The sequence below is a fragment of the Crocodylus porosus genome, unplaced genomic scaffold, assembly GCF_001723895.1.
Source record: "Crocodylus porosus isolate Cpor-Errol unplaced genomic scaffold, CroPor_comp1, whole genome shotgun sequence".
NCBI classification, from domain to species: Eukaryota; Metazoa; Chordata; order Crocodylia; family Crocodylidae; genus Crocodylus; species Crocodylus porosus.
This window is the reverse complement of record NW_017728948.1, coordinates 78,376,326-78,401,059: the sequence shown is the minus strand read 5'-3', so window position 1 is coordinate 78,401,059 and position 24,734 is coordinate 78,376,326. Positions and strand designations below refer to the sequence as shown.

The following is a 24,734-nucleotide window of genomic DNA, read 5'->3' as shown; positions in this document are numbered from 1 at the left end:
TGACTTCCTGCCCTTTGGGCAGGGGGCTGGACTCGATGATCTCCCGAGGTCCCTTCCAGCCCTAATGTCTATGAAATCTAAACTGAAAGTTATGGAAGCATTCCTTGAATCTAAAAAGGCTAAGAACCACTGACCTACACAAAAGGTATCAAGGAGATGATACAAACCAATTTCTGCAGAAGACATTACTTCAGACAGTCTGAATTTGCCTTTTTATATAGAGTCATAATTACTATTCAGATATATACAGGGCTACAAGCAAAGCAATCAGTTTCCAGGATAGGCTGCTATGTGCACAAACAGAATTGCAAGGCAGGGTTACACTCCAATAATTTAAGGAGATTCACTTGCTATGCTCCAAAGAAACCCTTGAGCACATTAACAATATCTAATATGTTGTTACAAGATACAACTGTGAAGGATCAAATGTAAGTTTTACCATGTGTAGTAAAAGCCAAAGAGTAGTTATTATGCTAGGTACCAGACAAGTTTTGGGTAAACAAACAGTCTAAAAACATGAAATTAGTCAAATTATTGAAACAATATTTGACAAGCTCTAGTAGTCGTAGTTGACTAAAAGCTCTGAAACAGAGACAATGCAATGGGGATGAGTTGCATTTTGAAAGATGAAAACTCAATTTCTTTAAGTCACAGAAACGCATCTTACCTCATAGCATTCACAATAATTTTTGAGACACCCTGAACGTTTGCAGTTGCAACCTTTGCTATGCCGTCTGTCTGATTCCCCTTCTTTTCCTTTCCCTATTTTGGGCTTAAAGGCTTCAGGATTTCTGTCAAGGCAGGCCTGCAAATGTAGATGCGAAAGATGAGTCATCAAAATGTGGAACAGGATACAGAGGCATTACCGCTGTGCGAAGCTTTGGTAGCTAATTCGATTCAGAGGAGATTTTTCTCAAATCAGGGACTGAATCTCCAAATCTGAATCAAATCAGGAGACCAAGTATATCAAATCGATTCAGAAATGCTTCGGAAAAAGATTCAGCTGATTCGGAGATTTGGCTGTGGACTAAACAGGCAGTTAACAGCTGCATCCAGCTGGTAAGTCCGTTGGGGTTGGGAGAGGGAGGAATTGGGGCTGGAGCTGAAACAAGCTGCCCAGCTATGGCAAGGGGCACGTTGCGGAGGGGGGACACAGGATGCAGGCATGGCAGCACTGGGAGCAAGGGCTTTGCCCTGCTGCTGTTTGCCTAGCAGGAGTGGGGGCGGGCGGGATTCGGGCATGGCTTGCTCCAGGCAAAAGGGGGCAGCAGGGCAGAGCCCCCAGTCCCAGCTCTGATGCAGGCATGGAAGCACTGGGAGTGGGGGCTATGCCCTGCTGCTGCCTGGAGCAAGCCACGCTTGCATTGTGCTCCCCCCCACATCGGCTGATAGCAGCAGGGCAGAGCCCCTTCAGGTCTCCCTGCCGGGGCAGAGACAGACACAGCCAGAGGAATCAAGGAAGAAACCCCCATGACTGCACTGCCCGGCCCGAGCTGCCCAGCACTTAAGAAAGAAAGCCCACATTCACTGGCTGCAGGAGCGGCGACTGGGGCCCCTAGACGCTTGTAGCAGAAGCCCCCCACGCAGCGCGGGGCAGTGGGGGACAGCAGGGATCACCCCCACCCTGTGCTGCACCCATGGCGCAGGTGCAGCATGGCTTGGCAGGGCACCTGGGAGCTGGGACAGCTCAACCTGTTAGCCTCCCAGTTGCATTCCCCAGCTCTTCCCGGGGGTGCGTGGGCCCCCAGATCTGCATGCAGCAATTGAGCAGGCTGCTGCCACCAGCTGTGGAAATAGCTCAGAGTTGCTGCCATCCCCAGCTGACAATGGCAGCCTGCTGTCATCCCGCAACATCCGGGCGCCTGCGCCCCCCCAGGAAGAGCTGGGGGAAGCAATCAGAGAGATTGGTGAAAGATCAAGGAGCTGGGGTATCAAACCGGGAACTGGGGGAAAATGTTCAGGGACCTGAACATTGCCCCAGCTGCCCCTTTGATTCCCCAGCCCCCAGTTCAATTTGCCTGGAAGCTGGGGAGGCTCCATGTATCAGCTGGATCCCAGCAGCGCTTAGCCCCAGCATCCCCAGGCTAGCTCCTACACAGTGCGTGAAGCCACACTGGACCCGCACCATGGGGCAGCTGCCATATGGATGCCAGGCTGGGGGGTGGGGGAGGAAGCCCCACTGCCCTGCTGCACAGGGGAGCTCTGCCACAAGTGCCCAGAGGCCCCAGTCGCCAATCCAAATCACTGAATATCTCCAAATTAGCACCAAATTGATTCAGGACAGTGATCTGAATCTGAATTGAATCACTGTCCTCCGAATCAGAATCAAATACTTCCACACTCGCACAGGCCTCCAGAGCATCAAGACAGCAACTACAGCCAAAAAATTCCTCAGGAAAATTCAAGACTTGGTTCTCCTGAGCCCCAAGAGACATAGGTTACTACTTTCATCCTAACAATGGAGGAGGGTAAACAAGAGGTCAACTGTCCAATTTCAGTACACCGAACTAAGTTTTGCTGACTTCAAAGGAGAAAAGACAAACTCACCTTTATAGCTTTTTGCCTATCGTTTTCATGTTCCAGATTGTTATAACAATTTGTACAGTTGCAGTTATTGCAGAATTCACCATTTGCAAAACAATCACAGTACCTGAAATAAGAAATCCAGAAAGTATTTAAAAACATGGCCAAAGATATCACACTAGCATTATTCTGTCAGCAGTAGCAGCAGAAACCACTTGTATTCTAGTAGCACCATTACCCAATTAACCTTGACCAATAACCAGGGTTTCACAGACTTTGTGAAAGTGAGTTTATAGAAGGGATATGAAGGAGGATAAAATACTGACATGTGAATCACGTCTTGTGTGTGACGCTGTGAGAATGAAGAACAAAAGTTGCCTCTGTGAGAAGCAAGTTGTGTAGCTGAGTTATTTTTTATTACTCCCTTTACTGTAATGTTTGAGCATCTCACCATCTTTATTTTACCACCCAACTTTGTGAAGTAGAGAAGTACTAATTTTCCCCCCATCCTTAAAATGGAAATCTGGACAAAGAAAGACTAAGAAATAGGCTTTTTAAAACATGCAGCTAGGTACTCAGACACTATTTACGCTTGCCATTTCCAGCTGAACTCAAAAAGTATTAGGAACCCAACCTGTTTAGGTGCTTCTGAAAATCCCACTAGATACTTATCTGTGTTTTTAGGAGCCTAAATACTGTTGAATAACTGGCTTAGTGACTTGCCCTGGGTCATATGGGAAGTCTGTCATATGGGCAGAACAGGGAATGCCTCTGCAGGTCCAAACTAGTACCTTATCCACTAGATTACTGTGAACTAATCCAATTGCTTCTAATTAGTTTTAGTATGCTGTATGAGCTGATGGATTGTTTAGGCCAGGCATGCTCAATCCCCAGCCCATGGGCCAGATCCAGCCCATGAGGTTCCCCACAGGTCCAGACATTTGGCAGAAGGCAAGCTGGCTGCCAGATTTCCAGACCCACGAGGTGCCCCAGTTCACGCACACTGCATGGGGCACCAAATCCTGGTGCTCAGGGCCCCAGCACCACAATCCCAATGCATGGGGTAGGGGGAGCTGGTACCTGACCCAATCCCAGAGTGTGGAGGGTTGGAGAGGGCAGTACTGAGCCCTCAGGACCCAATCCCAGCATATGGGGCAAAGAGAGGGTGGTGATGGGCCCTAGAGCCCAATCTGGCCTATGGACTAGCATCATGCCACTCATCTGGTGTGCAGGACCAGAAGGTTTAGGTAGACATCTTGAGCAGCATGTAATACTTGTGTAATTGTGTTTTTCTATTACTTTAATAAAAGAGCGGTCCTCTGTTTTAATAATAATAATAGCTTTGTGACCAACTCTACCAATGGTATCAGGCAAGTCGTTTAGCCTCTCTGTAACTATATTTTTCAGCTATAAACTTGCCCACCTCATTAGTAAAATTTGTCAAAATCACCCTGTTGCAAGCAGGGACAAGTACTACTGGTACAAATGGCTGCTTCAATAGTGCAAGACAACAATTCACAGTGCACCAGTGCTTGGCCATTGACAACTATAACTGAAGCAAATTAAGAGGTGAATGGGGCCCAAGTTAATTTCTGTACAGTACACTGAAGATGCAGTGTGCTAAAAGTCATCATTATTTTCTCCCCTTTAGAATTCACTAGCTATTTTGGAAACAACAAAACCCTAATTTTCCAGGCATCTAAGCACACATTTGGTGCTGAATGTTACAAAATATCTGACTGGGAACTAAATATCTTCTAGTGCAGTGAAGAAATTCTAAGAAAGGAATGAGTGTGCACATCAATATTATGAATATGACATTATTTTTAATTCAGTATGTCAAGATGACAAAGAAGGGACTGGTATCTTAACTGGGGCTCAAGTTTCTATCTTATTGCCTTCTCTGTCAATAGCATGCCACTTTGGCCCTCCCTACATGTGCAGGTAAAGGCTCAGTGAAATCTAATGTGCGGTTCACATAATTGCACCTCCTGCCATGCCACACGTGCATGGCAGGAGGCGTGATTGTGGGATTGCACATTAGATCCCATTACACCTTACTTTTGGTGCAAGGGAAGACCGATCCCAGGCTCCCCTGCACTGGCAACAAGCAGGCTCCTGCAACTGGCTCCCAGTTGGGGGGCTCCCAACTGTGAGGGAATGTCATGTACCTCTGGGACTGGAGGGTCACTGCTGCAGCCATCTCCCTGCCCTGGGGATGTGAGAAGACCCCAAGCCCTGGGAATCATAGCAAATTAAAGCTCAATAACAACCAGCTATAAAGTCAGTACATATATTCGAGGTCTAACTTTATGGCTGGTTGGAGCTTTTTATTGTGCAATAGCTATTTTGCATGTGTAGCTGGTCTCCAGGTAACTGCACAATTAACCAGTTACTTGTGCAATACCTGCAATGTGTAGAGGGGGCCTTTGATCTCTTCATCATCCAAGTTGTAAATGCTTCCTTGCGAGGTCTTTTACTTTCTATCTGTTGGAAAGTTAAGACATCACCCCACCTAAACATAACCACCTACTTATACAGATACTAACACAGACATTATATCAGACCCTAACCCACTGTATGGGAGAAACTTCACAACAACATTAGAAATTAAACATTTTAAAGGCCTTGTCCATACTAGACTACTTTATTTAAACCTTCCACTGCTGATACCACAGACAACTCCGCTAGCAGCAGTAGTGACGGGAACTGTAGTGGTGATCTTTGTCAGCACTGGTACTTCTGCATCATGTGGTTTAAATGCCAACATCCAGCCCAGCCCAACACACTCACCACTGCGACTTAAAAAGCAAGGTGGAAATTAAAAAAAACACTGGGGCAGCGTCAGCAAATTTCGCAGACAATGCAACATTTCCACTTGATTGAGTTATGGATGAACTGACATCCTAAGTTGGAATCCTTTATATAAAAAAAGAGAGGCCTCACAACCTGGTATTACTTTAAGATTTCTCTGTCATCTTTTGTGCATGTGCACACACACTACATATGTATATAAAATGCTGAAGATTTTATCAGAGTATTTCAGTTATACTCACAGTTTCAAACACAGTGACTTTGTACAATTGCATGGCTTTCTGGGACGATTTGCAGATTCAGATGGAATTATTCTGGAAAAGAACCATCAAATTACAAGCTTCTTTTTCTGTATTTTAAGTTCAAGTTAGATACCATTAATGGAACAGTAATTAAGTGAAATCCTATAAGCCAAGCTATACTTTTCCCCTCTAATATGCTTTCATAATATTTGTCAAAGATTAAGAAATACAGCTATTATGGGAAGGGTACCCTGTTAAATCAAGAAAGAAAGGGGCTATTTGCCAAAGATCTGGCTGGACACTGGAATAGAATGGGAACTGAAAGCCAGAGAGGACAGCCTGGGAGCAGAAGAGTTGACCATCCCGCATCTGTTACGCTGCATAAAGGCCTCTCAGTAGGGACTATATAGGGAATGGAAAGGGCTTCATGATACCACTGTTGTGCATCTGAACAAGCCCCACAGAGTAGAGAGATAAATGCAAACAGTGCCTGTCTCCAAAACGTATTATAGCAAAAATTAAGAAAGAAACAACAAAAAAACAGTTCTACGGAGACCAACGAGAATCTGAGCAAGGAGCAAGCAGGGCAGAAACTGCATCATGTAGTTTAAAGAACCCCTTCTTTGACAGAGGCCAGCTTTACCTATCCCAGAAACCTAGGAGTTCTTCTTATAGTAATTTGATCTGCAAGCTGCATCACAACCATATTTAGTGCCCCCTTCATATAACGCATCTCCAGAAGATTAAAAGAACACATTATAGGAATGTTTTCTATATGAATTTGGGATTAGCTGAGTTAAATAGTCCCTTATCAGTAATAAACAAACCAATACATTTAAATGCAAGCCTTTCAGGAAAGGAAAAGCTCAACAGGACTGGGCAGGGTTCTCCCTCTACGTGGGAGGAGTGGTTGTGGGGAGCAATGTTGTTTTTAAACATGTCCACCTTCACTAATGCATTACCTTGAAAACTAAGCCAATGTTTTCAAGGGTAGAAGGCTGGACAGGTAACTACCTTACAAAATAACTCAGTTATAAGCTTCCATAGGTAAACAGGCTACTCCATCAGATGCTATGGACTAGTTATAGACATCTACATATTTACTTGGATTTTGGCAAGTTCTAAATAACTAATTGTTTTACCAGATTTAAACGCACCAAGAGAAGTCTGAGAGTAGGGCTCCTAGGTACTACTAAAATGCAAATATTAAATAATAATGGGCCAGTTCTCTGCTCAAAATACCCACTATAGGATATTGCAACAAAAAGAAAAGGTTTAAGTCAAAGAAAGGTGTTCCTTATTCCAAAAAACACAGTAACAGTAGGCTACCCACCTGCCTTGCTGTCCCCCCACTTCCCCCATCAGTAACTCTGGAAACAAGGATTAGTCTGTCTCCCGTAAATGTACCAAACCCATACCAACATTTTGAACAAGACTGCAGCAAGTTTTTGTTTGTTTGTTTTAAGCCAGTTCAAGTCTCTTCTATACACTCACCCATTGAATGGCAGCCTTGCTTGAGTCTGGATACTAGATGTCCCAGTAAAACCAGTGTTACTTGCTATAGACACATATGACGACTGCTGTAGCTAACAAAACCAAACGTACATTATTTACAATATTCTGTATGAATGTTTACAGTTTCATGCATTGGGCTTTGCAATACACTTTTTTATTAGCCTCCCTTATGCAGCTTTGTAAACTATATATTCTTCTAGTCCCAATTTTGAGACTGGTTTGAATTATTCACAACTCACAAGACTAGAAGTAGTCTTAGGACTACACTGCAAAAAAGGAGGTTGGAACTTTAGGTTCAAAGTTCTAGGTTAAATATTTATAAACTACTGATTTTTACATAATACCTTCACTATGAAGGATGCTAAAATGCTTTGCCTGCAGTTGATATGCAAGTTTTCTACAGGAATATGTACACAGGTGAAACGCAAGTGAGAGTCTGGAGCCTAAAAATAGTCCTAACCTCTTATATCATGGTCCAAGGTCAGTTAGAATCAACTTTAATGAGACTAAGAAAATGCAAACAATTTGTATTGGTTGTGTTATGTGGTATTTCCCTGCATGCCAGTGCTCATCAGTTCCATGCTGAGATTAGCTAGGTGCAAAAATATGGAGAAGTAATGTCTACTGCCATGACCTTTGTAATTTTTTTCACAGGAAAGAAGTGCTAAAAGTGCATTCATTCACAAGAGTTTCCACTTGACTGCTTTCTGTTTCATACGTGTGCATGTGTGTCCCATTCTCAGGCCACACTTTGCTGAGTTTTCACAACTTAACAACTTCTATGCAAGTATTTGAATGAAACAGTAAAATTTTCTGAAGAGCTCAGCAGACAATAGTTCCCTGTGAACACAATGGCAGCAGTCAGTGTCCTGTGCACTCCTAAAAATGTGACCACTTTATTCTGATGCCAAAACAAGGAGGGATTCAAAGTTAGGCTCCACCTCTGGATGTAGAGTCCTTTTGAAAACCTGGACTACTGTCTTTTTCCCACTGCTTATTTGAACGAAAGCTGGCCTTGTCTCCATGTCATTTTCCTCTTGGCATTTGCACACTACTATTTCATTTGTATTCCCTCTCCAACTGTAAAATGTAGGCCATCAGGGCAGAAACTGTAAAATAAGGCGCCTATCAACAACATGCAGGCCCCAGACAAAAAATAATCCCTGAATACATTGCTGGACTTTAAAAATTTTAAACTGTGAACTGAATTTCTATTTCTTTTTATCCTAATATTTGATCGAGCTTTGCAATAAGTAATTGCATCAATTCAAATGCCTAAACCACAAGTGGGGACAAGGCGGTAGTGTCATTTGTAAAAACCTGCTATCTCCAACTCCTTTTGTAATAGTCACATGCCAACAACATACCTGAGTAACATACTGGGCTGGAAGAACAGCATAGCCTACATTTCCTGTGCCAGGTGCTGGTGCCAAAACAGTACCCGGAGGGAGGTTAGTGAGGTTTGGTTGTATTTGTGGCAGTGGAGTGGCTGGCATAATAAGTCTTTGTTGGGGCTGACTAGTGGTAACAATCTGTGAAGATGGGTTGATTGGTTTGGGCACCACCTGGAAAGATACAAAATCCTTATGACATCTTCAACATATGGTTCTTTACCTTGTATGTGTGGTGGGGGTTTTTTAATTTGTTTTGAAGACATGAGTCTGTGCAGAAGAGTGTAAAATCATTCTTTATTTCCACAGCTAGATTTTTTTCATCTGCTCACTAGCTGAAATGATCCAAAAACAGAGAGATCACATTGCACTCACCTGTTTGACAGTCTGTGCTGGTACTATTGGGACAGACATCCGCACTGGGGTTGCATTTACCACCACTGGCTTAGCTGTTTAAAACAAATAAACAAAACAAACACAAAACAAATCAGCAAGTCATGTATAACATGCCATCTGCACACTTAACAACATGTCTCTTCCATTTAATCCTGTAGCATTTTCCACATACCTAGAATGAAAAATTACTATTTTTGTGTAATGTGATAGATTTATTGCTTGGGTTTGTTTTTCAGGATTGTATTTGGGTTCTTCATTGTTTATTTTATTCCATTTTATATGCTGTTACATTTTAGCTGTACATAAATCAATCCCATTTTTAATGACGTTAATGCAAATCAGTTTCCTTCTTTAGACTTCTTTGAAAACGGTCCAAATTTGTCATTTTCAAGAAACACAACTACAATAAGCTATGGGTAGATGCTTCTTAGATCTCTCTTACTTTGGCCCCACCTCTTAAAACACTGACACCCATGAAAAGTACTATTGACAGTTACTCAAGTGCTCAAGCCGACAAAAGTTTGGCTAAAGCTGTTTTCAGCAAAACCCAATTTTGATCTTTTATTTCTACTTTAAACAAAACTTCCTAAATAGCCTCTCTTTAACTCTGATTTCCAACTTATTCCTTTGTGCTTTCAATTTATGTCAACATAATGTATTTACTAAATATGCAAGGTTACTACCAGAGTACATTGCATAAATATAAAAAAATATTGTTTTTAGCTGATGTGTACAGCTCTCCTTGCTATTATTGGGGAACAGTCACATTTTCATTCACTTCTGTTCATTCCATCACCACTACAATGCACAGTAATAATGGCAGATATCACTGTAGTTCTATCAAAGGATCTCAAAGTGCTGAACAAACTTTAACTCAATAACCCTCAACAACCCAGTCAGATATACACAGTTTCATTTTGACAGAGAAAAAGAGTAAATGACTCATCACAAACCAAGCAGCCGGTAAAGTGACTGATATTCTCTCCTGGGAATAAATGTTCTCTCTTGACTGAGCAATGAGATGGCAGAGCATTTCCAAACACATCCCTGAAGAAGGGCAATGGATATGTAACATCCCAAACCCCGGGGGTATGGAATTAAATTTGCTCAACTGGCAATTGCCAAAGACTAGAACAGAGGTGTCAAATTGGATCACCCCACCAGGCCAGATTTGCACTGTAAGGAACCTTGTAAACATAAAACCAAATAAATAAAAATGCCATATTAATGACACCACTGACCTTGCTGAAGAGACTGTGTGTTGGTACTGGGATTTTGACTGGCTGACTGAGTTGAACTGTTGGCTGTTGTGGCAGTGACAAGCCTGACATAATGGAATTTGCTTCCAGGTACCTGAATCTGCTGAACATTGGGTGCTGTTGCCAAGGGAATGATGGTCTTAAATTGAGAAGTACCCACTCCTCCTACAGTGATGGTCTGCACTGTTGATTTCACAGCCTATTATACAACATAGATAGCACCGAGTCATTTATAAAGTTACTTCTATAATGGTAGTTTCATTCTTTCTAACCCTTGATTTACCGAGCGATTCATTAAATTCTCACAATACCCATGAAGAAAAGGTCAGCATCAGCATCCCTGGTTTGCAGATTAAGACAATATAGCACAAAAAGGTTAAGTGCTAAGGCCATGAATGGAGTCAGCAGTACAGCAAAAGGGAACTTGGGTCTATCCTCAGAGTCCATTATGCCAGACTCCCAAATAAACTAATTAGCAAAGTACCTGACCCTCAATTGAGCATCCCTGTAAAAAACAAAGCTCATTGTAGGAAATGCAAGATCTTTGGTTTTATTTACATTCAAAATCATGGGGTATAGGGGGAGAAATCAATTCTGCACCTCATTTTTAGAAATCTCCGGTAGGGGTGCACCAATAGAGATTTTTGGGGCCGATACCTGACTTTTAAGGAGGTATATCGGCTGATACTAATCCAATTTCCGATACCAGCCCGGCAGCTGGTAAAATCTGGTGTGGGGAAGGGGAGGGAAGGAGCGTGGGGGGGCAGATCAGGGCCCCCACAGTGGAGGGAGAAGCGGGGCTGGGGCAGGGGCTGGGGCAAATGCAGAAGGAGCCACAGCTAGTCTGCAGGGCATGGAGGAGGGGGCCGGGAGCAGCTCCTGCCACTGTGCGCTGCTGTTCCGGGAACCTTGGTCTGGTGCTTGCCTGCTGGTCCAGCAGTTCCTGCTGCTGCTCCTACTGCTTGGCATGGGGTGGGGCCCTGGATCTGTGTGGGGTAGGGCAGGGTGAGCTGGGAAGAGCCCTGCACAGCTTAAGCCTGCCCTGCCCTGTGCGGATCCGGGACTATCCTCTCCTCCCCCTCCCCACCCCATGACTCTCCAGACAAGCAGCAGTGGGAGCAGCTGGATCAGCAGCTCCTGGACAAGTGGCACGCAACAGCAGGAGCCACTCCCCACTCCCTGCACCCCCTGGACGAGCCTGCCCACCCCAGCTGGGCAGTGCTTTCCCCAAGCCCTGCCCCAGCCCTTCTTTACTGCAGGGGCCTTGATCTGTCCCCTGACATCCCTTCCCACACCCCACCCCTTCCACCACACCAGACTTACTAGCTGCACGCTGCTCTCCAAACTGCCAGGCTGTGCTCCTTACCGCCTAGGTGCTACGCTGTGGCTGCACACAGGCACGGGCATTTATCAGCTAATTAATCGGCCACATCAGGCTAGTTCCCGGTACAATCAATTTTCTTTATATCTGTGCTGATCTGATATAGGACTGATGTACTAGTGCACCTCTGCAATGTGAGACTGGGTGTCCCCAGCTGTTGCACCGTCATCCTACCACTCAACTCTGCATCTCTTGAGATGCCCTGTTCCACAGCCCACAAGAAACCACCCATGTGTCAATATGTAGCCTTGAAATTGAAATGGAATGGAGGTTGTAACACTCGCGTGGGGAGGAAGACAGCGTGGGTTGGCTGACAAGGGTAAGTAACAAGAATGACTGAGAATATGGCAAAAATTAATTCAAGAAAATCACTGGCCAAAGCCACAGCAAAGACCATCTGTAAAGGAGAGAAGAGAGAAAGGATTCGGTACATAATGCATATGTGATACCTCAGAAGACAACAGTGTATTTAGAACATATAAGATTTTAATTTCTAGGTCTTCCCAATCTACAGACAAATAGAGATCAAGTGTTTATTTTCCAGACACATTTACTACTACTATTACAGTCTTTGTCCCATGACTGATCACAACCTTACCATCCTTCTCATTTCTCATGCCCCAAACTTTATTTTTCTTCTCTCCTCACGTCTCAGCTTTTACAAATCAAGCAAACAACTTAGTGTCTTTCCAGTCAGTCACATTTATAAAAAGCTGCCCTACTTTATTTTTTTTTTTAAAATCAACCCCACTGCAAAACTTCATTTGTACCATAAATCCCTCCCTCCCCTCCAGCTTATCTCTTCTTCCTCTACGTATTTAATTTTCAGCAGCTAGTTTTTTAACATGAGTGTAGATCTACTTCTTTTCTACTAAAAGAATAAACCTACTTATCTTTATTTCTTTTAAATATTTTCATTGACGATATTTTAAAAAACTTTTACATACTACAATGTCCATGGTCAGATACATCTGCTGTAACTATGGTTACAGATGTTGAAGTGCTGTTATCACAGACAGAACAATGGGGACAAAGAGTTTCTTTGCTTCTTTCATGACTGATCCATGTCACAGACAACTGGAGGAGTTACAAAATTTAAATAGAGTTGTTTAAAGAGCCAGGGCCAGCTGAGGTCAATGGAAACCTCATGTCACTTCAAAGAGCTTTGGACCAGGTCACACAAATTTTAATATTTAGTTTTGGTTGTCTTGTTGCTTGTGTAAAAAGGTTTTTATAAGGGTACTAGATTTATAAAAAATTTAATCTAGATTATATTTAAGCCCTTAAATCACAGTTCAAGTTCGTAAAATATAAATGTAATGGTAAGAGAAGATAGTCAAGATAAAGCTGTTATTGGTACTGTATTTGTGAATACAACTATATGCCTAAGACAAGTGCCCCAATCTGACCTGTCACTGCACACCCCTCTCTCACAAGCCTACAACTCTCTTTCCTAGAAGCCAAACCTGTAAAATAGTAACATTATTGCAAAATACAAACATGTAAGATTATAGAAGAAGAACATTATTACAGCTGTGACTTGGGTAAAACCTTCTATATGCCCTTATAAAAAATAAGGCTATAATATTTTCTAATTTAGCTCATGAGAATCAAATTCTTCAACTATGTAGAGTCTTGGCTTTTTTCTAAAAGCAGTATTAAAAAGTAATTTACTTATAGCTAGAGCTCTGAGTAACTGCCTCTGCAGATTCTGACCTTGATAACATATACTTAGTGTTGTAGGGCCCACAAAAGCCTGAAAAATAGTAACGTATTTACCCAAAGCTAAGACAGCCCCGAATTATAATTTTGTTATAAATTTTCCATGTAAAGTTTCTAATTATTGGAGGATAGTCTTAAATTTGTCTCTACCACCACTGCAGTTGGGAAAGCAGTGGGAGGGGAGCAGGCAGTGGGGGGAAATAGAAAGAAGGCAGGTGGTAGGGGGCAGTGAGGGAACAGGTGGTACAAAGCAAGCAGCTTTGCTCCCTTATGCCTGCCACACCCCACTTATCCCCCTCCCCATAGCCTATGCCCTGCAGCCCCATTTTCTCTCCCACGCCGCTTCTGTGCCCCTTCCTGCAGACTCAATCCTATACCCCCCTCTCACCCCACAGCCTCTACCCCCTGCTGCCCCTTTCTGCTTACCCTTGCTTCTGCACTAGCAGCCTCTGTCCCTGCTCCAGCCTGGAACATGGAGTATAGAGCACAACCCCAGCCAACTCCACAGCAGTGGTGTGGAGCCAGCACTGCTGATACGGGGGCAGGTTGGAGCCATGCTTCAAGCTCCTGCCTGGAGTGGAACAAAACCTGCCAATACTGGAGCAAGGGTAAATGGGAGGAGGGATCAGGGAAGATCAGAGGGGAAGGGAGGAATGGGGAAAGAGGAGATGGGGAAGGGGCTTGAGGCTATTGGGGGAGTCAGGGGGTGCAGAAGCAGTAGGAGGGCAGAAAACAGGACCATCTGATCAAGAATTAGAGCCAAAGCTGCAGCAGCTGCCTGCCTCCCAGCTGCCTCATGCTTGATTCCAGGATAAAGTTTTTCCCTCCCAACGTTAAATGGATGGTGGGGAAATGAACCTCATCTTGGAATAGAATAAATACGGTAACTGTCAGCACTGCACAAATCAGACATTATACATCAAACCATTCAGTGTGATGATGACGACGACAGTAAAGAGCTGCAGACTTGGCTGCCTCAAATTCTTTTCCTACTGCTATCAGCACCCTTTTTGATTGCTCGGGGGCAAGATGCAGAGGCATGCACTCTCAAGAACGAATGACGCTCTCCAAAGGCAATTATCAGAAACCAGTATGGTTCAGACGCAACAAAAACCAAGTGGATAGGCAGGATCTGACTCCACAGTGAGCATCACAGACAAACCCTTGATCATGTCAGGATCAGGGTCAAGGGCAATCAGCAAGTCATTCTTTCCCACTTTAATCCTAGGACTAAAAACTGTCAAACCTCAATACATTTTATGTGGCACAACCCCTTGTGTTCCCTCCAAAAAGCATATCCACATATTAGGACATGATTCACTCTCTAAGCTCTTATTGACATACTATCCTGGAGCATACATTTTACACATTCATCTTCTGGTTTTGGACAGTTAAAATCCTGGAGGAGTTCAAAAGCTACATGGCTGGGTGCATTGGTATTTCCACCACTGTGGCAATCATATTAACTGCTACAAAATGAAGAGTGGAGATCCTATAATCATTATGAAAAGGGATTTATACGAGTAGGGATGAAATTCTGTAGCCACTATGAAAGCACAGATTATTCACAAAAAAAATCATCACAACTCCAATTGAGCCTAGAATTCGACTACCATCTACAGCCATATTTATTAATGATCAGATCATTATATACAAGTCAAGCTATTCTGTTTCCATAACAAAACAAAATCAGCTGGTCAGTTACTCAGACAGGAGTTGGCAACCTATGGCCTGCAAGCCAAATCTGACCTGCACAGAAATTTTATCTGGCCCACCAAGCATGTCAAAAAATGATAGTCACAGAAATTTATTTCCTGCTATTAGTTAAATTTTGTGCAAGAATGTGCTACCAAGGATTATAGGAAAATGTGAAGGAAGAGACCTCATGAGATCACTTAGTCCATCCCTGGCTCAAGGCAGGATTGTCCCTGACTAAATCATTTTAGACAAGTGTCTGTCCAACCTGCTCTTGAAAACTTCCAATGATGGAAATTCCAGTTTTTCTAGGCAGCTTGTTCCAAAGCTTGACCCCCCTCATAGTCAGAAAATTCCTCCTAATTTCCAAACAAAATTTCTTCTGCTGCAGTCACTAGAGTCCATTGCTCTTAGTCCTGTCCCCTATGGCTACACAGAAAAGGCTAATCTCCATCCTTTCTAAAATAACTCTTCAGGTATTTGAAAGCTGTCATCAAATCACCCCTCAGACTTCTCTTCTCTAGACTAAATAAGTTATATGTAGCGGCTTTCTTTCAGTCTTCTCTGAAGTCATGTTCCCCAGACCTCCAATTATTTTTGTTGCCCTCCACTGGATTCTGTCCCAGTCTTCCTTGAAGTGTGGGACCCAAAACTGGACATAGTACATCAGGTGAGGCCTTACCAGTGCAAAATAGAGTGAAAGAATCACTTCCCTTGGTTTTTAAGAGACAAAAAACTGTTAATACAACCCAAGATGAAGATTTTTTAATAAACATACCTGTAGTAATTTGTACATAGTATCTATAGTCTTAGTTCATCCAGAATTGATACGTTTGACCTTCTGCAAATTTGAAACTGCTGCAAGTTTTAGCATAAGTAATCCATAAAACACACTTCTAAAAGCAGAAATTTTGTACCCATTTACAGATGGTACAAACTATGCATGATATTAGTCCAAAGCAAAAAAGGCTCATTATTTAGTATATAGTTCACTGGGCTGGAGAGGGCCAGCAGACTCGACACATTTCAAGCCGTAGTGACCCCAGGTCAGCACTGCCCAGTATGTGTGTATACTCTAAATACCCCCACAAAGGATCCATGTGTTAGTTAGCCCCCCCACTCATGACTGGAACTGGGTGTTCTTGTCATGATTCCTGGGATCCTCCAAATATTTATATGCAGATGAAGCGCAGAACAATGTGGTCTGGCTTCACTTTGTGGAGGGTGGGGTCACACTATTCATTTGCAATTAGAAAGGGTGACAATGATTCTGGGGTGAACTGTTTGGGGCCCCAATTGGTGATGTTTGCCAGACATTTAAAGCTAGTGAAGAAACAGAAATCAGTGAAAATGGGAAAGAAAGTAAGGTGCAGCTCAACTGTGCAACTGAAAAGAAAGTTGAAACAGACAATGTAGTGGCTCACCATAATGTTAAAGAATTAATGCTATGGGGAACTATGCTCAGCGAACACTACCATGCATCTTATTCAGATGGACTGCATTTGGTAAAACAAGGGTGGTAACACTACATGGATCTGAATGATTGAATTCTCTCAATCTATAGGTTATAAAACTGATTTAGCTAATTTGACCTGGAACATGAAATGGAAGAAAAAGAAACAAGGATGTTCAAGACTTTTCAGCTAGAGGAAGACTAGGGGGCATCTGAACCCCAAGGCCTCTAGGCTTGGGACTTGCACATAGGATGCCTGCTATGGATTTGGGAGCATCTGAAACCCCAGGCTGAAGAGTCTGGGGGGTAGGATACTTGCTGGTGGTAGTGCCACAGGCTTGAATGTGAGCTCAGCTCAGTCAGTAGAACTCAGAACTGATTTGGCCTGAGACACAAATCAACACATGTACACACACAAAGTTTTGCATATTGAACATCCATGTAAGGTGATAAGTGCATTTTTAACAAAATTTTGAAAATAAATAAATAGCAATTAAGAAGGGTTTCCCCATCAGCACGTTTGCCCAATATGAGCCATATGTTTTATGGCCATCAGTGTTTCCAGCATTTAGTCAAATTCATTACTAAGCACAGGTTGCTTTTGGCAGCAGCTTAATGATAGACAATGTATTCAATGAGGTTTCTTTGTATGGGAATATAAGATGAGGAGCTTTCTTCCCCCATAAGCAAGGCATAAAAAAATCTCAGTAAATAAAGTACATTTAAAAACAGGGAGGGAGACCCCAAAACCCAGCAAGAACAACAACTAATGGAAGGGACCAACTAACAGAGTCATATGAACAATGTCTTGTTGTATTCTATCACAAGAGGTCCCAGAGCTAATTCCCAAACTTCAGGATGAACAAGCTGATCCAGACTCCACAATTCCCTCTTTTACATATGTGCATATAAAGCCTCTTTTACGTATGTGAGCATGTATTATGCTCAAGCTTTCTGGGCTATCAAACAAATAGCTGCTATATGAAAATCTATCATCATCATCATGTATAAACTGCAAGAGTCTCATCTGATACAGGCATAGCAGTCTGGAAAAACACTTCTCTTGCGTACCAGAAAGAATCAGGGATGGCTTTTCCCATTTTTAGCATGGACTCCTCTTGTGAGTGAAAAATTAACTTATCTTACAAATGGGGGGTACATGTGATGCTGGATAAAGCAAAGAATGTTAAGAGTGAATTCAGCAAAAGTCAGACTCCAACACTGCTTTTAAAAATCCAAAATCTCCTACATTAATTTAACAGGGTCTTCAAGATCAAGGCTCTTAGAGACAATACAACATATGGTATGTAACAAACCACACTGAGATAAATGCTGCTGCTTTGACAAAGTGACACCTCAACTCTCTATCCACACTTTTGTTCATTTGTCAGTCCTTACTATTTAGACATATTGATTGTCATCTGATTTTGAAATTCCAAGTTATTCAACCATACTCTGAGATCTTTTCTACTAGTCCTTATTGAAACAAAACTATACATAACAGATAATACCACCTATCTGATAATGCTCAAATAGTACAGTCATGATGAAAGTAACAAATACTTTCAGTGATGAGAGTGGTATGTGGCAGAAGGGCTAGGTACTGAGGCTACTGGCTCTTGCAACGCAAAGCCAAAGGCTGGTGACTTGACCCTTACTATTAGGCTCAATTGTACAGTCACTCTGGGGACAAAAATATCATTATGTTCAAAGACTGTTCCACATATGAAGTGGCTGCAGTTGGGATCTGGAACAGGGGCAGCTTAATAGCCCAAACAAACAAAAAAAACAGGAGAAAATTAACAGAGCCGACATCAAACAAGCAACAAATCAACTAGCTGTTTTGAATGAAAAGTCTATTTCCCAGAAAGATTATGTGGTCTTGCTCTATATTTTAATACAACACTCCTCCTTCATTTACCACAAGATGTGAGAGATTGGATGGGAAGAATAATAATAATCATAATCCCCCATAATTAAGGCTGTTGCTGTTACTATATTGTATTCAGCAGCCTGAAAACCCTGATTAACCTTCACTGGATGAACCTCTTCAAAACATCTGTATGCCTGAACACCACTACCATTTGACAGAAGAAAGTTACATGCCAAGTAATGGTACGGCTCTACAAATCAGTCTGATCTGCGGAAAAGAGGACCTGCACATACCTGTACACACACAACACGTCGAAGCCCTGAATTCTGAACCAATCCTCCAACCCAAGCAGCTGACAGAGATATCATGCAACTGCAACAGAATAATGAACGTTCTGCAGCACCTCAGAACTGCCATTTGAATGTAGTTTTTGTAAGTATTTCAGTCACTATCTCTAGAGAAGCTAAATAATGCTATTACGTACTATATTTAAAGGACAGAAAGTACCCTATACAAGCGAATTTTGTTAGGTCAACCACTCTGCAAAAGCCCAAACGTTCTACAGTTACTGGCAAAACAAGATTAGAAGCTCTTTCACACATTTAATTGCTTTATCTTCTGTTATTCCAGCTAATGGATGATTCAACTTCCTAGTTTTGGTACACTGTTTTTTGGTCGGCCTCCTTAGTACAATCAAATTTAATAGCATTCATCTTTAGATTGCCCTCTTCACAAGGTGATACTTATGTTGCTTGGCAGAACTCATTAACACGCACACAGTGACAACTTGCTAACAAGTGGCTTCTGGCTACCCTGTCAATGGAAAGAGAAGCTGGGACATGATTGAAGAGAAAACCACAGAGCATAAGGAAAGTCACTATATACCTGAGCAGTTGTGTGGTTGACTATGGCCTTGCCAGGGGAAGAGGATGTTGGCTGCTGCACTGTCAGGATCTGCTGTCCTAAGGCTACATTCACGGGGACACCCACAGTCTTCTGAGGAGAATTTGGAGGCTGAGAGGCCACTGACACCACAGTTAGCTGCTGAACAAAATGAAGCTAGTTAAAAAAAATTTAAAAAAAAAAAAAAAAAATCACTGCACAGCAAGTTTCAAGCAACTAGAGATCCTTCAGTCCACTGCCAGCAAGCACATTATAGTTGCTACATCAATGTGTCCTGTACCTCTCCCAACTTAATTAAGAACACCAGGTTTACCAAAACTCCATCCAACAGAATTGTAGTACCTCCTGAGTGCAGGTGCACACACTCGAACACATATTAGAACAAATGATAAAGAAAGCATTACCACAGTACATGCAAAGTAAAAGGCAGCTTAGAAAGGCAATAGGGTTATTACTTGGAAAACCTTTTATATGGTAGCCTAAGACAAAATTTCCAAATTGCATTTTCTAGTGAACATCTTCATACACAGCATCCATTCATTTTCTTTCTTCACAAACAGAAAAATGGGGAAAAATCCACCCAGAAGATTTCAGATTTACAATGTTAATAGGTTCAGAATAAAGGGATTTCATTGGTATTTCCTAAACTCAGTTTTAGATATATGTATGCAAACCAGAGAGGCCAGATTTTCTTAACAGATTTTTGGAGAGAACAAAGTATTTAAATTGCTTGTGTTGTAAATCTGTTACTTTTCAAACTCTCAACATCCTACTATTTTAAGTGTTTCATCTACTTTCTTTTTTATATACAAAATCTCTGAAGTCATTAAATTGTGTGCATTTGTCTCTCTTCTGCAGTATACTCAAAATATAATTGAAAGAACCTTTTGACTGATAATGTTCTATCGCTTATTTTATGTAGGTTTTATTCTTTCCACACACACACACACACACACACACACACACACACACACACACACAACACTTAAGAGACAGAATAGCAAGCCCCCTATATTTGTGCAATGCTACATTGATCCCTTAGTAATGACAATGAAGGAAAACTTTTCATTCTTACATCACTGCCTCCAGTGGCATGAATCTGAAACAGAGCACGAGACACACACAAGCCACCACTCTGCAGATCTTTCCAACAATGCCCCTCGCTCCCATGGCTACTTAAGTCTAACAACATAGGGTATACAAGGGAGGAGTCAACAGGAGGTCCACCCTGTGGCACATGCAGGCCCCCTAACTTTATGGTGCATAAGTTTTCCTCCCTACTTCTTCCGCCAGTACTCTTTATCTGTACCAAGTCACCCATCCTGCGTCTACTGTAGAAAATAGCAAAACTGCTCATTTCAAATAATGAAGCCTGGTATAACAAACACCTCAGAGCAAGGAGCAGTTATTTAATTTCTCTGTGCACTGCCATGCATAGCAATGGTCGTTTATATGAGTGTTCCATAAACTGGCTGTTTTCATATGCAAATTATTCATGCAATTGATGCATTCAGAAAGTGTCAAAACACTAATATCTACTACAATGTGCATGTATTTCCAATCACTAGAGATATATGGGGTAGAAGTTTCAGAGACACAGTGGTTTTTATTTAATTTCTGCAGGATCCAAATAAAATGGAAAGAAAAGATAGAAAAGGCATCCAAGCCAGTGAAGGACTGTTTCCCGATGCATGTTATTCTAAGACTATTAAACACCAAACTGGACGACTCAAGAAGTGGGTCTTTTATAAAACTTCTTAGGAAGCGTCAAATATGCCTTAATTTCTACCCTTTGGACTGAATTTAAAAAAAAATGTTTGTGAAAAAAATCATTGAAAATACTGTCTATGCATATGCAAAGGTTATGACAGACTGTTCAATCAATTAACAATTCGTACTAGACACAGGGTGAAAGACATCATGGGAAAAAAATAGAAGCAGTGCCTCTTTAAAGAACTGTTTTCCATGCAACACCTTACAGCAGGCACAAACATCTGAAAGGAAGTTAATAGCATTTCAAAAAGGTACTCTTGTTCCAGCTTCAAGTACCTGGGAATAGGGGACCATGAGATACAAATGCAGGCTGAGAGGTCATTATTGTGTGCTACACCAAAGAGGAAAGGGGAGGCTAGGACAGGAAACAAACTGCAAGGAATATAGGAGAAATAACCACAGGTGATTTTATCCAAACTGTATAAAAGAAAACTATCCTGAACTGATTGAAGAATCACATGATAGATGTTACAAAAATGTCATCTCTCATCAGAAGAGTCATTGTTATAAAAAACTTCTAAGAAAAATATCTGGGATTATACCAAACCCCTTTAAAATCAACAAGGCTCAAGAACGACACCTTCCCTGGAGACTTTGGGCTTTTTATTTACAGTCTTCTACCACCATTCCACCTGCCTCTCCACTGAGAGCTGTTAACTGCAGAAGCACAGAGACAGGACCGACACTTTGGAAATAGGAGAGATGTTGAAGAAAAAAGCTAGTGTAGATAAGGCTTAACAAATTGTTAAGGAAGGAAAAGGGAAAAGAACTGGGAACAAAGAAGTACTCATCAGCTGGATCCATCTTTGTCTTTATACTGAGGCAAGAGTACCCATCAACCCTCTTAGTATTTCATACATGTTCAATAAGGTTTATAAAACCATTTATTTTACAACTATTTTCATTGTATATTCTTCTCAGAACTTGTTTTTTTTCCCCTGAGATTAAACCTGAGCACCTGGAACATGATACATTTACACCAGGGCTGGGCAAAATACAGCCTGTGAGTCAGATCTGGCCCACAGCACTCTGCGTGGGGCTGAGCCCTGCCTGCTCCTGCCCAGGGCAGCCCTTGCTGTACTTCTGCCTGTCCTGGCCCCAGCCAGCATGCACAGCTTCCTGGTGGGGCTGCTGTTGGTGCAGCTACCTCCTGGGTCAACTGCTTGGCTGCTCCCACCTCTAGTTCCTTCTCTTCCTGCCCCTGCTGCACCACTCCAGGCAGCAGACAGTGCAGTGAAGCTGTGGGGATGTGTGCCCAGCCGGGGGTGGGGCTGCAGCTGGGTGGCATCTGCTCCAGTGCATGGGGCTCTAGCTCTCAGCTGCCTTCCACCCACTCTGCTGCCCACATATGGATACTTATCATGTCAGACTGACTTATTATTTTGTCAATTACATTACTCAAAAAAACATAAAAGATCAGGACAAAAAATATTTTTTGAAATCCATCTGGATTTGAAATCTGTCTGGATGAATAGCTATCTAGTTATAGCTGTCCACAGTAGGTACTATTACCATATTTTCTCATATAATAAAACCAGATTTAAACACACACCTTATTTTTGGAAGGCTGCAAGAAGGAAAGAAGTTCTTACTCTGGAGTACAGGCAAGCACCTGAGGCCTGGGGTCTGTGGTGCAGCAGGGCCTGACTCTGCACACTAGTTCTGGGGCCACTCAGGAGGGCCTGACCTGGCACATGGCTCTGAAGCCAGAGTGCAGACCCAGATTCAGTGTGCCAGACCCAACAGGCCACAGCAGTCTGATCTGGGCACATGGTTGGATAGGGTGGCTCTCCATGGGTCCAGAAATTTGGTGACAGTAGTGGGAGTGATGGCACTTAACTGTAATTGCTGTGGGAACTACAACATCACCAACACCAAATTTCCAGACTTCTAGGGAGCCTTTTACCTTGTGTATAATGTACACCCGATTTTCCCCAGATGGTTTGGGGAAAAAGATGCAAGTTATATGAGAGAAAATATAGTACCGCACCTTGCTACCAGATTGGGGGAGGGGCAGGTAGTTGGTTTGCCCTGAGAAAACAGTTACTCCTAAATAAGCCACAGGCAAATTAATACCTACACCAATTTTCCTGAAGGTTATTCTGTACCAGATTTGAATTAATTACAGTATGGTAGGGCTGTATGTCAGCTTTCGGAGTAGCACATCCAACCTTAGAGATTTTTGAGGGGCGGGGTTATTTTTATTTTTGTGGGTCATTAAGATCTATTCTTGAAGATGAAACAGCCTTTTAACCACTCATGGCAGCAGGTCTGGAAGAAAATGGTACCTATTCTAGATCATATAGCTTACTTGGGAGGGACCTGACCAAGCTAATAACCACAAGAAGCTTCAGGAATGAAGAATCAGAGGTTAGAATAATGCACATTTTAAAAAACAAAAATAACAGAACCAATTAGGTTATATTTAGCTTTAAATTAACTGCCAAGAACTGTAATAGATAAGCAGCACTTTGTGGCAACAGGCCCTTAAGGAGTTGGATGAGAACAAGGAAAACTTATTAAATATGAACTTCAAGAACCAAACACAGAACAAGATGAAAGGGGGGAGCTACACTCAGGACCTTACCTTATTGGGGGACTTCAATGGGGAGATAGCTATCTTATTTGGTATCTGTTGTGTTGCTGAACTTAAAGATGACCCAATAACTCCACTCTCAGAAATTGTTATTGTCTTCGGTGGTGTTCCTGGAGCAGTCTGTGAAAGAACCCTACCTGTGAATAATACACATTAACAATTTAATTAATCTTCTGTTTCTTTATAATAGCCTTTCAAGCAAAAGGTTATTTAGAAATCCTGGGTGCTAGCAGTCTCTTGGCCCCACCTCAAAAGGATACTTCCCTTGATATCAGTGGTGCGACACCAATGTTATGCAGGTCATGTTTAATAGGCAAAGAAATGCAACTTTAGAAGGAAAAAGAATTGCTTTGGATTGTTTTCCAAATAAATGTCATGTCTATATATCTTGTGAAAAGGCTGGTATTTTAAATAGACTTCACTAAATATTCCTTACTCCTAGAACTGAGTTCTAGTCTTCTCTGTTCTACTCCAACATCACAGTACCCTATGCAAAAAAACCAAACAAACCTAGTTTTGGCAATTCACTTACTACCAACAGCCTCAATGCCTGATATACACGCATCCAGAAGAGCCTTTTCAGTTCCTTAGGAATCAGAGCACATTTAGAAAAGCGATTAGCACAATAAGGGATCTTTTCTGGGGATACTGTTTTTAAAAATCAATTATAATGGAATTTTTTAGAGGAATTAGAGAACTATTTTTCAGGTTTATCTGTATAAATCAAGCTGCAATATTATTCCTTTAGGTTTGGTTTCTCATATGTTGGCATTTGTAAACAAATGAGTAATGTTGCTGTAAAACATGCCATACACACGTGCAACTTGAATACACAAACTGTTCTTTCCAAAGCAGCCAGTGTGATCAAGCTTAAACATCAACTAGCATCACCATCTCATTTGTATTTGAGGGACTGGATGTATTCAAATCAGCTGGGCCGGACAATCTCCACCACCGGGGTACAGAGGGAATAAGCTGAGGTCATTGCAGGACCCCTGGCATGGCTTTACAAGCACTCGTGGTGCTCTGGCGTGGTGCCAGAGGACTGGAAGAGGGCCAATGTAGCTCCCATCTTCAAAAAAAGGGAAGGAAGAAGAACCCGGGGAACTATAGGCCTTACCTCAATCCTGGGCAAGCTTTTTGAGAGAATTATTCTGGCACATGTCCACGAGGGGCCAGCAGGGGAGATTATGCTTAG

General features: G+C 42.2%; 1 protein-coding gene across 5 annotated transcripts in view; it reads right to left on the bottom strand.

Moving 5' to 3' along the window:
* Positions 1 to 24,734, bottom strand: part of LIN54 (lin-54 DREAM MuvB core complex component) — a 43,635-nt gene that overhangs the window by 4,073 nt on the left and 14,828 nt on the right. For 2 of the 5 annotated variants that reach the window (XM_019553248.1, XM_019553247.1), the window contains 9 exons: positions 23,528 to 23,673; positions 19,150 to 19,308; positions 10,123 to 10,339; positions 8,861 to 8,934; positions 8,462 to 8,659; positions 7,074 to 7,165; positions 5,580 to 5,651; positions 2,548 to 2,650; positions 668 to 805 (listed from right to left, as the gene is read on the bottom strand). In XM_019553248.1, coding sequence (XP_019408793.1) covers positions 668 to 805; positions 2,548 to 2,650; positions 5,580 to 5,651; positions 7,074 to 7,165; positions 8,462 to 8,659; positions 8,861 to 8,934; positions 10,123 to 10,339; positions 19,150 to 19,308; positions 23,528 to 23,673 — 1,199 coding nt within the window. The remainder of the gene's footprint in view (positions 1 to 667; positions 806 to 2,547; positions 2,651 to 5,579; positions 5,652 to 7,073; positions 7,166 to 8,461; positions 8,660 to 8,860; positions 8,935 to 10,122; positions 10,340 to 19,149; positions 19,309 to 23,527; positions 23,674 to 24,734) is intronic. The other 3 variants (XM_019553250.1, XM_019553251.1, XM_019553249.1) reach the window with 2 other exon arrangements.